The 11,089-nt window shown below is 45.7% G+C and overlaps 1 protein-coding gene and 1 long non-coding RNA gene across 2 annotated transcripts; one reads left to right on the top strand and one right to left on the bottom strand.

Annotated features, from left to right (window-relative positions):
* The first annotated feature begins 3,698 nt into the window (after positions 1–3,698).
* LOC114766513 (uncharacterized) lies at positions 3,699–10,809 on the top strand. Its single transcript, XR_003742818.1, has 3 exons — positions 3,699–3,748; positions 4,353–5,939; positions 7,834–10,809. It is a non-coding gene; the product is annotated as an uncharacterized LOC114766513 (long non-coding RNA).
* LOC114766511 (F-box and leucine-rich protein 22-like) lies at positions 4,053–9,441 on the bottom strand. Its single transcript, XM_028957289.1, has 2 exons — positions 9,058–9,441; positions 4,053–4,641 (listed from the first exon to the last, which is right to left on the bottom strand). Exons 1-2 carry the CDS (start codon positions 9,390–9,392, stop codon positions 4,293–4,295), a joined length of 684 nt encoding a protein of 227 aa, XP_028813122.1. The 5' UTR covers positions 9,393–9,441; the 3' UTR covers positions 4,053–4,292.
* Positions 10,810–11,089: the final 280 nt, after the last annotated feature.

The raw sequence follows: 11,089 nt of genomic DNA, 5'->3' as shown, positions 1-11,089 counted from the left end.
GATGCTGCTTGAAGGAGAAGAGGAGTTGTGTGTTGTCAGCATAGCAGTGGTAGGATAATCCATGTGAGGAAATGACTTCACCAAGTGAACTCGCGTAGAGGGAGAAAAGGAGAGGACCTTGCACTGAGTCTTGAGGGACACCAGCCTTGATTTCTGGCTCAGCTCCCTCTTCACCAGGACAGATCGGTGGTGTCCCAATCTGCCTGTCGATCTCCTGCTCCCTTCTTCCCTCACTTGTGAACAAGACCCTGAGATACTTAAAACTCATCCACTTGGGGCAGGATCTCTCTCCCAACCAGGAGTTGGCAAGCCACCCTTTTCCGGTCGAGAACCGTGGTCTCAGATTTGGAGGTGTTAATCCTCATCCCAGCCGCCTCACACTTGGCTGCGAACCTACCCATCAAGAGCTGAAGTTCAGAGCCTGATGAAGCTAGGAGGACCATCTGCAAAAAGCAGAGACAAGATTATCCTGTCACAAAACTCAACACCCTCCACACCCCAGCTGTGCATAGGAATTCTGTCCATATAGGTTATGAACAGAACCGGTAACAAAGGGCAGCCCTGGCAGAGTCCAACCCTCACCGGGAACAGGTCCAACTTATGCGGCCCAAGCTCACACTCCTCTGGTACAGGGACTGAATGGCCCTTAACAAAAGGCCATCCACTGCATACTACTGGAGCGCCTTCCATAGGGTGCCCCTGGGGACACGGTCATAAGCCTTCCCCAACTCCACAAAACACATTTGGATTGGTTGGGCAAACTCCCATGCCCACTACATCACCCCAGCTAGGGTAAAGAGCTGGTCCACAGTTCCACGGCCAAGACGAAAACCACATTACTCCTCCTCAATCTGAGATTCAACTATCGATCAGACCCTCCTCTCCAGTACCTTGGAGTAGACCTTTCCAGGGAGGCTGAGGAGTGTGATGCCCCTATAGTTGGAACACACCCTCTGGTCCCCTTCTTAAAAATGGGGACCACCACCCCGGTCTGCCAATCCACCGGAACTGCCCCTGGTGTCCACGCAATGTTGCAGAGATGTGTCAACCACGACATCCCTATAACAACATCCATAGCTATGAGATACCCAGGATGGCTCTCATCCACCCCCCGGGCTCCGCTGCTGTATAGCTGTTTCACTACCTCAGCAACTTCTGCCCCTGAGATTAGACAGTCCATACCAGCTCTGGTTCCTCCTTGGAATGCGCATTGGTGGGATTGAGGAGCTCCTCAATTCCTTCCACCGCCCGACTATAGCCCCAGTCGAAGTCAGCAGCTCCCCATCCCCACTGTAAACTGTGCGAGTTGCTGCCTTCCTCTCCTGAGGTGTCGGATGGTTTGCCAGAACCTCTTTGGGTCCAATCAGTAGTCTTTCTCCATGGCCTCACCGAACTCCTCCCATGCCTGAGATTTTGCCTCGGCGACTGCCACTGCTGCACCCTGCTTGGCCGTCTGGTACCTGTCTGCTGCTTCTGGAGACCCAGAGACCAGCCATGCCCTGTAGGCCTCCTTCTTCAGCCTGACTGCTCCCCTAATCTCTGGTGTCCACCAGCGGGTACGGGGGTTACTGCCCCAACTGGCACCAGCCACCTTGCGACCACAGCTAGCAACAGCTGCCTCAACAATTGCAGAGTGGAACAAGGTCCATTCGGACTCAATGTTCCCCACTGCTCACGGGACGCGGTCAAAGCTCTGCCAGAGGAGGGAATTGAAGACGATCTTGACAGGTTCTTCTGCCAGACATTCCTAGCAGAACCTTACTATACGTTCGGGTCTGCCAGGCCTACATGGCATCTTCCCCTGCCATCTGATCCAACTCACCACCAGGTGGTGATAAGTTGACAGCTCCGCTCCTCTCTTCACCAGAGTATCCAAATCATATGGTCACAGGTCAGACGATACGACAACAAAGTCAATCATCGACCTGCGACCTAGGCTGCCCTGGAACCAAGTGTACCAGGGGCATCCTTATGTTCGAACATAATGTTCGTTATGGCCAAACTTGCGGCTTGCACAGAAGTCCAATAATGAAACACCAAAAAAGCCCGACCACCAGGCTTAAGCTTTGGTGGTCCGATCCCCAGAGTTATCAGTTATATCAACATGTTTGCGTCCTTGCATGCAAAAAGTATATAAACATTATATCTAGATTATAAAAAAAAAGCGGCAATAACAATTAAAAATGCAGCCTTGTGCTACAGTTTGGACACATGGGTCTGGTGCTTCCCAGAAGCCGAATGTGTGTACTGTGCAACAGGTTTCAGGTGTTTGCTGACTGTTACCCCTGGCAACTAAAAGCCCTTTCACCTTGAACAGACCAAAAATGTGCTCCCTTTCTGCCCCAGTTCCTGGCCAAGGACAAGAACTGTCCCCTTAACACTGGCCAGCTGTGTCTGGTTCTCTGGCTGAACATGGAAGATTTCAGAGTCAGTACATTATCAGCAACACCGTGCATGCTTCTTGCAAGCTACTGCCATTAGCCCTTCTTTCCAGCACTTAAAGACATGGCGTCTGGTTTTATTTTATCAAGGAAGACTAGATATGAAACTACAGACTACCTCCCCCACTGTTTCTCTGACTCTATCAGCCCATCTAAAAAGCCTGCAAGGTTCAGCAATATTGCATAACTCTGGGGAGTGGACTGGCACTCGCAAAGAAAATAATTACCTGCCTACAGATCGAGTCAGTCATGACACATTAAAGCATATGTTTTAAACTTCTCCACTGCCATCTAAGCAACAGGCCTCAAAAAAATTTTAACTTAATGCCCTAAGATGCTTTTTCAGAAAAAAAACAAAATAATTTTTTTAAAAGAAGGGGGTGATTAATGTTTCCTAATCATAAACCGATTGACTAGGTCTCCATTTTGTGTCCAAAACAGTCAATGACTCCACTAGGTTCACTGTGGTATCTGGCATCAAGCCGTCAGTAGAAGGTCCTGTAAGTTGCGAGGTGGTGATTTTATGAATCAGACTCATTTTTCCAGGTACATCCCACACATACTGGGTTGGATTAAGATCTGTAAAATATGTAGGGCAATTCAACACCTTCAACCCACTGTTACTTAAACCGTTCCTGAAGGATTTTTGAACCCTTCAAGTACACCTCAGTAAAGTGACAATGGATTGTGTCCTCTGCTTTTAACCCATCACTCATAGTGAGCAGTGGGCAGCCATGACAGGGAGCAGTGTGTGGGGACGGTACTTTGCTCCTTTTGCACCTCAGTGGCACCTTGACGGATTGGGATTCAAACCGGAAACCTTCTGATTACGCGGCCACTTCCTTAACCACTAGGCCACCACTACCCCAGCAACATTCACAGACCTTCCTCATAAAAAAATCTCCACTTTCACAAAGTAATGTGTGTCTGTGAACATGGTGGTTATTCATTTGCTGTAGCTGATATTGGAATTGTCAATTTCGTTGTGTCACTGTGTGCTGACAATTTTTTCTGCTACCAACACTAAGACTAAATGTTCGTTTGCTTCCTTCACTTATTTACATAACGCGTGGTCATAATGTTATTACAAGTCTATGACAGCAAAGATTTTAAGTACATTAGCAGCATTCCGGCGTTTTATGGCCTGAAAACTGCGCGGACATAACGTACACAACAAAAATTGCGTGGTCACGTGGAGCGCGCAGACACCGCGCCGGCCAACCTACTTCAATACGTATCAAACTCGCTTACATAATACTTGGCCGGCTGCCAGCGCGTCCTCGCAGCACCTCGCCTGCCGCTGTGAGGTCAGTACTTTACCGTAAAGCGGCGCAGAACCGTAGCAAACTTGCGTAAGCGGCCAGCGTGTCCGAGTCCGGGAGCGTTCGCGTAACCCGCGATTACGCAACCGAAACGCGGCGTCCAGCGAACGAGCGACGCTGTCAATCGCCGCAGTCGCAGGTTGAGCTGTAGCGCGGCATCAGCGTGACGGGCGGTCACATGACCGCTGGCCATGAACTCCAGAAATGTGAGGCTGTGACCTGCGCCAGCCAGCTGCTGTTTTAAGTCTTTTTCATCAGTAACAGTGAACTGACAAAAATAGTTCAATACCAAAATTTTATGTTTCTTTTATTTAATGTACTACAATGTAGAACAAATATTATCAGTACAGTTATTAGAAAAATTTACAGTTTTGGTAACTAGGTCACAGGTCACCTTTAAATTGTGCCTGTAGTGCAACAGTCACATGGTCTTTATTGTCTTTATAGTTAATAATTGGGAATTTGGTGCCATGGAATGAGTCCACCTTAAAAAAAGGAAATAACTGGAAAATGTAGGAATTGACAGCCCTCATGAGAATAGCAGGACCTTCTGCATAGCTCTTCTGATAGGCACTTTCTCATCCGGCAGGCTGTCAGGGATCATCCCAGCGCTGCGATCGGCGCTCAGCCGCAGCTCCGGCCTACGCTCCCGCGCCACCTGCAGCCCCGCTTGGCTCACGTTGCGACAGAAGTCCAGTCTCACCTCAGCCAGGCCATGCCCATGGGTCACCACGGCCTGTAGGGTGGAGTCGGTGAGCCGCGAGCAGTTCTCCAGGCACAGCCTGCGAAGGCGCCCGCATCTCTGCAGGAGGCTGACAATGTCGTGGTCTGTGACGTGGCCACAGCCTGACAGGGTCAGGGACAGCAGGTTTGGGCACCTGTTCAGAGAGACCGAGATAATGGGAAAAAGGGAGGGTTACAGGGAGGATCACGTTCACGCATGATGTGTTTAGAGTCTAAACTGACTGAAGCCAGGACTTTCATTCTCAAAACAACTTGAGCACAGCTGGCCGCTGGTGTTGTGCTTTAACTAACCTGAAAGATAGGGGATTAGCATGTTTGGAAGAGAGGCTGTCTCTCTTAAGATAACAGTCTCAAGAAAAGAAAAAAAATGTTGGGTTTCCGGCACGAGTGTGCTGAGTGCTTCAGGCATGGAATCAGATAACAAACAGTTACATGGATCAAGGCCCACGCAGAGTCATGTGTCAATAGGTGGTAAATGACACTTATGGCGAAACAGCAATGTGATCTGATCTCGGGCTGTAGTGTGGCTTAGTGCGTAACTGATACTTATCACACACACACATCCAGCTGGAAATTGCTCAGCATGCAAAAAAATTTTGTGGTGGTATAATCAATAACTTGGGGTGATGAGGGGGTTTTAAATCAAATCTAGCTGATTGTTATGCTGATGCTTTTTTTCAGAGAAAAGCTGAATGTGTTTATGAGCTGCATTTTGAATGTCATCATCAGAAAAAAAGAAGTGTTCAGTCTTCTGAGCTGTGACCCATGTCCTTAATGCTGAGGAAGTGCTGCAGCCTGCTGGTGGACTCGCTCCAGGCATTGAGGCTCACACACAAACACACACGTACACACACGGACACACGCACGTGCACAGCTGATGGCAGCCGCTCTGGGGTTGTCATCCACATTCGCCGATGCAGATTACATAAAGACTTACATAATCTTGCCGTTTTAAACCACAAGTGAGGCAAAAACACATTCCAGTTGCTTACTGATGCTGTGGGTGCTGTCCCAATAACCCCTGATCGGGGGTAGGAGGAGGGACAACGTCCACGTGGCTGTTGTGGGGCTGAGATGACACTCTGTGTTGATAAAAGGATAAGTGTAGACACAGGAAGATATAGGGCAGGCAGGGATCTAAAGTCGTCAAATTGGACGGATTGTGTTAAGAACGTTTTCTCTTCCCTTAGGCTGATGAGTGTAATCAGGATATACAAGCCTTACCCTCCCCCGTTACATAACAGTGCTGTCCTCTTTTCTGGCACCTCCCTTCCTTTGTGCAGATGTCTGTGTTTTAGTAAATGCATCTCGTATTCTCAGAACCTCCAGTACTGCTCGCCTGGTCCCTCCATCGCTAAAAGTGAAAGGAAGACATTCATCTAGACTCTTCTCCGTCTTGGCCCCTCGGTGGTGGAATGAACTTCCCCTCGAGGTCAGAACAGCTCAGTCACTGAGTATTTTCAAACGACAGCTCAAGACCTTCTTTTTTAAAGAATATTTAGATTAACTTGTAACTTTCTTATTATCGAACTTGTGTACAGAATCTACAACAGAGTGAATAAAAAGATTGTATTCATAGTTGGGGGTCCTAGTCAACCGGAATTGATCTCTGCATCGATGATAACTTTGGATAAGGGCGTCTGCCAAATGCTGTAAATGTAAATGTAAAGGGACATATATTTTCTCTGCTACACCACCAGTCTTCGTTTGACTGCAGCAATGAGACACAGAGAGAGAGAGTGACTTCCAGCTGCTACAGCATTCATTTCGCAAGAACAAGAAAATTATGTTTAACTACTATTCAAAAGTCAAGTCATTTCAAATTTACTTGAGCTTTAAAAACATGAGCCTTATAGAAAATCTAAAAAAAATTATAAGAAACACTGACAAAGTTAATAAAATTCACACAACACTAATCTTACCATAGTTATGTACAACATTGACAATGTCTGGATAGAATTTTTGATTAGTTATTGATCAAAACAATCAAAAACAAGGACACGTCTAAATGACCCCAAACTGTCTGAGGGAATGGTCTCATGCCAGTTCCACTCATGGCATCATAAAACCCAGCAGAGCACTGGACTGTGGCTGCACACACTTGCCTCTTTTGTGTTTGAAATGCTGTCATGATTGATTACTGCTTGTGTCATTCAACTTGTCTGCACACTGACTGGCCTGGTGTGTTTGGTGGGATTCAAGTAATAGTCACACCAAAAAACCACAAGCACAGAACTGAAGTCATGTGCATTTATGAGGGGTCGTTGTTTTGCCCACTGTGATGTCATACACTATGATGAGTTGTTTGCAGAGTAATCTTTTTAAGATAATTTCACCTCTGCTTTTCCAGTACAGCCACTGTGAGAATCAACAGAAATTTTTAAAATGACTGAATTACAAACACTCAATGTGGCAACGACTTGAACTGTTTAGTGTGAAGTGGGTGTATGTTCTAGCTGTGTAATCATTACACAGAATATACTATTAAGTCTGAAAAGAAAATTTCCTTCTGTAGCTAATCTAAGATGATTCATATACTGATAAAACCTGTATCATATTCTGCATGTTATGATTGTATGATGTTAGGGATATGCCAAAACTATTTGTTTTTATAATGGTATCTGAATAATTATTTATATTCAGTTAAAAGGTGTACATTTCTACTATATTTAATGTGTTTTTATATAGTGTCTCAAAGGTTGTCTAAGATTTTTGTAAATATTTCCTAAGAAGAAATATAATAACATTGACACTTTAAGCACAGTTTGGACATTTTGACATTTTGTGTTGAGAAGAGGTTGAGGAACCTATTTCTCATTTAAGTATTTAAGTTTCTGCAGTTTTTAACAAAACAGTCATTTGTCTGACAAGGCCTTTCAAGCTGAAAACTGATATTTATAAAAAAACATTATATTCATTATATTCATAATATATTTAATTATATCATTCATTATATTCATAAAATTATATTCATACAAACTACATACATAGATATTTTATTTTAGTCTGGGTCTTAATTAGTGTTAAAAGGTCTCTGTGTGTCTGTGTGTGAAGACTCCAGATTAGCAGAACAGGCCGGCTGAGGCGCACATGTGCGAGTCCCCCAACAGCAACAAAGAGGCGATTGTAGCTCCACCTGCTTGTATAAATCATGTGGGCTGTCCAGATGTACAAGAGACATTCCCCTCGGCCATTATCCTTTCATAGTGTGAAGCTTGCCTTTATTCATTCATGTATTTTTTCCAGCACTGGTGTTATTAAAATTCTCTGTTTGGATATAATGTCATTTTCATATTCTTAATTAAGTAGGACCCTCCCTCTGGCAGGCTGAACATCCTGAATGTACACATTCAGCATCTGGATCCAGATGCTCTGTGATGGTTGATTCAGCTGCAGTCAATGCCGGCCACCCTGTCTCCAGCCATTACCCTCCTCCAGCGAAACACTGTGCAGAGACCTCCACCCGCCTGGGGAGAGTAATTCATCTCTACAGCTAAGCTGCACATCAGACCCCAAGTCAATTAACTTACGGCCAACCACCAATTCAATCAATGACAAATTTTGAAGCCTTATTAGTGGATATAAAGAGGAGTGGCTGGATTTTTTTGATATCCACCCTGTGTCCAGTCCCAGTATCCTGCCAGGTCCAGAGGAACACTGCAACCCAACTTCAGCTCTTCCTTACACAATTGCCTTTTTGTTTTGTTTTACCAGTGATGCCATGATTTTGTAATAAAACCCTCCATGCTGCTCATTTTTGTATATCAAATTACCATTGTTGGGGAGGTAATGGACATTATTATTTACCTCTGTATTTCTGAGCAATGTATTGGCCCAGATATAATTATTTCCTTAAAATGCCATAAAACGGAATACCACTTGAGGGTACCAGCAGAATATTTCTGTGCTTTAAGTGAGCCAGCTAGCACACCATACTTTTATTTGCATTATTTTACTCACATTAATGAAATGCTAATTCATTTAATTATCTTTAAAAAAAAAAACAACATGCCTTATTACCATTAAGTTGAGATTTAAAAAGTAAAAAATAATTGAGTTCTGCACGTTTCAGGAATGCTCCAAAAGAAACAACAAGTTCCAGTAGCAGATTTCATATCATGAGCAGGACTGCTGATCATTGTCAGCTGGAGGACTGGACTGACAGCACAGGGCTGCTATCACACAAGATTTTGTCAAATTCATCCAGATCAACTGACAAAACCTGATTACACATTTGATCTTTGCACTAGTTTGTCTTATTGGGCAATGTCTTCCAACTGGTGCTAATCACAGCAGTGCACCCTTAGCATGGGTCTGGTTTCCTTGCTGCGTTTAGCACCCATTGGTCCTATTGTCTAAAACGTTAAACAATCTTAAAAAGCAACATTTGAAACAATCAACTAGGCCAAGATGCTACAAGTCATCCGATGTTGAGTGCAGCATGTCCTGCTATAAGAACAGTCTGTCATGGGCATGCATGTCACTCTGGGACGTGACGTGGTGAAAGTGTCGTGAGGTGACACCAATGGGGAGAGCATGAAAACACTCACACGTGACACACGCGGGCCAGAAAGGCGCTGACAACATTCTTGTGTTTCCTGCAGAGGTCCTTCTGGAAGCTGCTCTTCATCCAGTCCTCGATGTTGCACACCTTCACCCGACTGGAGTGCCAGCACACGGCCAGATGCCTGAGGGAGGGGCCCAGGACAAAATTGTCCCTCAGCAGTTCACCCGGGGATCTGAAGCGGAGCAGTGACCATAGCCTGGGCTCCAGGAAGACGTCCCTCAGCCAGTGGCAGGTCAGGGACAGGCTAAGGCGGCTGTCCTTATCCAGGAAGGAGAAGAGGTGGAGCAGGCACTCCCTGTTGAGCTCCGTCAGCTGCATGTTGTGTGTCTGTATTGTGTGGCCTGGTTTACATGCTTCCTCCTCAGGCAGCTCCTGCCACAAACCCCCTTTGCACATATAAGGTCATGATGGAATGGAGGTTATTTTTGGTGGCAGGACAACTTCAGGCACAGTTCAAAAATGGAAATGTGTGAAGACACACAACACTCCTGCTCCATCTGTGTCAGCTCCGGGGGAGCCTGGCCCCAGACAGATGTTGGAGGCAGCGTCCCCCATTTGTCAGAGGAGATAAATATACACAGGATCTACACAAGCTCAGGGTCAGGAATGTAAGCTGTAAGGCTACAGGATAATGTGAAGATCCCCATCTTTAAAAGAACACCGCGAACTGAGCCTAATTGTGTTCATCCTGCACTGTGTGCTGGCACAGGAAGTAAATCTCAGGGAAAAAAGAAACACAATGGAATTTTAGACTGGGGATGACTGTTTAGCCAGAGGCCACTGAGTAAATGTTTATAACAAAGCACTTGGTTGCAGACTGGTTCCGTGTCAGCTTTAAAAAGGAGCGTTGGAATGGTTCCCGGAGGGTTCGCCATCCCAGTTTGTTCCTGATGACTCACCCTGTACTCGGTGATTCATGACGCAGGCGGACTGCGCTGTGCAACGTGAGCTTATCGCTGCTGCCCCCAACCCCCTCTCCTCAGGTGGGGAGTGGCATGGACATGGATGGGTGGGGGCCAAGGAAAAGGCCGACTTCTTTTAATGAGGACAGTGTCACGTTTCCTTCAACAAACACCTGTGTGAGTCGACAGAAAAGACCAGCTGTGCTCCCCCAATCCACAAAATTGAAGGATCTGTCCCACTGCCACCCTCCCACCAAGGAGGCTGAGCCTGTGGCATGTGTCACCAGGCCGGCCCCTGTGTTTGCTCTATGGATAGAGACACAGAGAATGAGTGTGTGGGGGAATGGGGGAGGGGGCCCCCATGAATGAAATTTAAAGAAGCAAAAACAAATTGGATGAGTCATGTCCAAAAGGAAACTTTCCACGTGAGCCGTGTGCTCGCACTCATGTTGTACATTCAGAGGACTGCTTTGACGCAGTCCCTCACCCGCCTGCCCACGCTGTATCTGTCTAATGCTTTGCAGCACTAAAAAAAGGAAGAAAACCATTGTCTTCTGTAGTCTTATACTGTCAAAAACACAGAGAAGCATAATATGGAAATGTGTTGACACACTTTAAGAGGAGCCATTGCTCCGTACCGCCCCAAAACCCTCCACCCCATCCCACCCCCACTGACAGGTGGCCAGTTGCTGCTGTTTGATGTTTCGCTCACATTCAACAGGTTTCAAGCTTCCTTCATTAAGGAAGGTCATGCCCCTAAAAAGGCCCTTGTGTTAGATGCTGTGTTGTAATAAAATATGCAGAATACAACAGTTAATAAACAATAAAAATGGGCTTGTTTGTCATTTACATAAGCATATTGTTCAAAGAAATGGGTTTTAATACAGATGCAAAAAATGAAACACCACACACAAATTGCCGAAGACACCTTAATTATACTTTTCACGTCCCTCCAGGTGATGGTCACCTAAGGGTGTAATCATGGTTATCTGAGATTACAGGAGAACAGGAGTGTCAACAGTGTTTTAGTCGCCTTTCTGTTGCAAAGCTGGGTTGGTGCTCAACTTGCAGTATTTTGGGCACATTTTAACACTTAATTAAAGAATAACATGC

This window comes from Denticeps clupeoides, chromosome 17 (genome assembly GCF_900700375.1).
Source record: "Denticeps clupeoides chromosome 17, fDenClu1.1, whole genome shotgun sequence".
Lineage (NCBI taxonomy): Eukaryota > Metazoa > Chordata > Actinopteri > Clupeiformes > Denticipitidae > Denticeps > Denticeps clupeoides.
This window is presented reverse-complemented; position numbering and strand designations above follow the sequence as displayed.

Excerpts from the sequence above, each read along its gene's own strand:
- LOC114766511 (XM_028957289.1), bottom strand. The coding sequence starts at position 9,392 with ATGCAGCTGACGGAGCTCAACAGGGAGTGCCTGCTCCACCTCTTCTCC. Across the intron at positions 4,642-9,057 it reads CTGGCCCGCGTGTGTCACGT|GTGCCCAAACCTGCTGTCCC; the intron begins GTGAGTGTTTTC and ends CTCTCTGAACAG.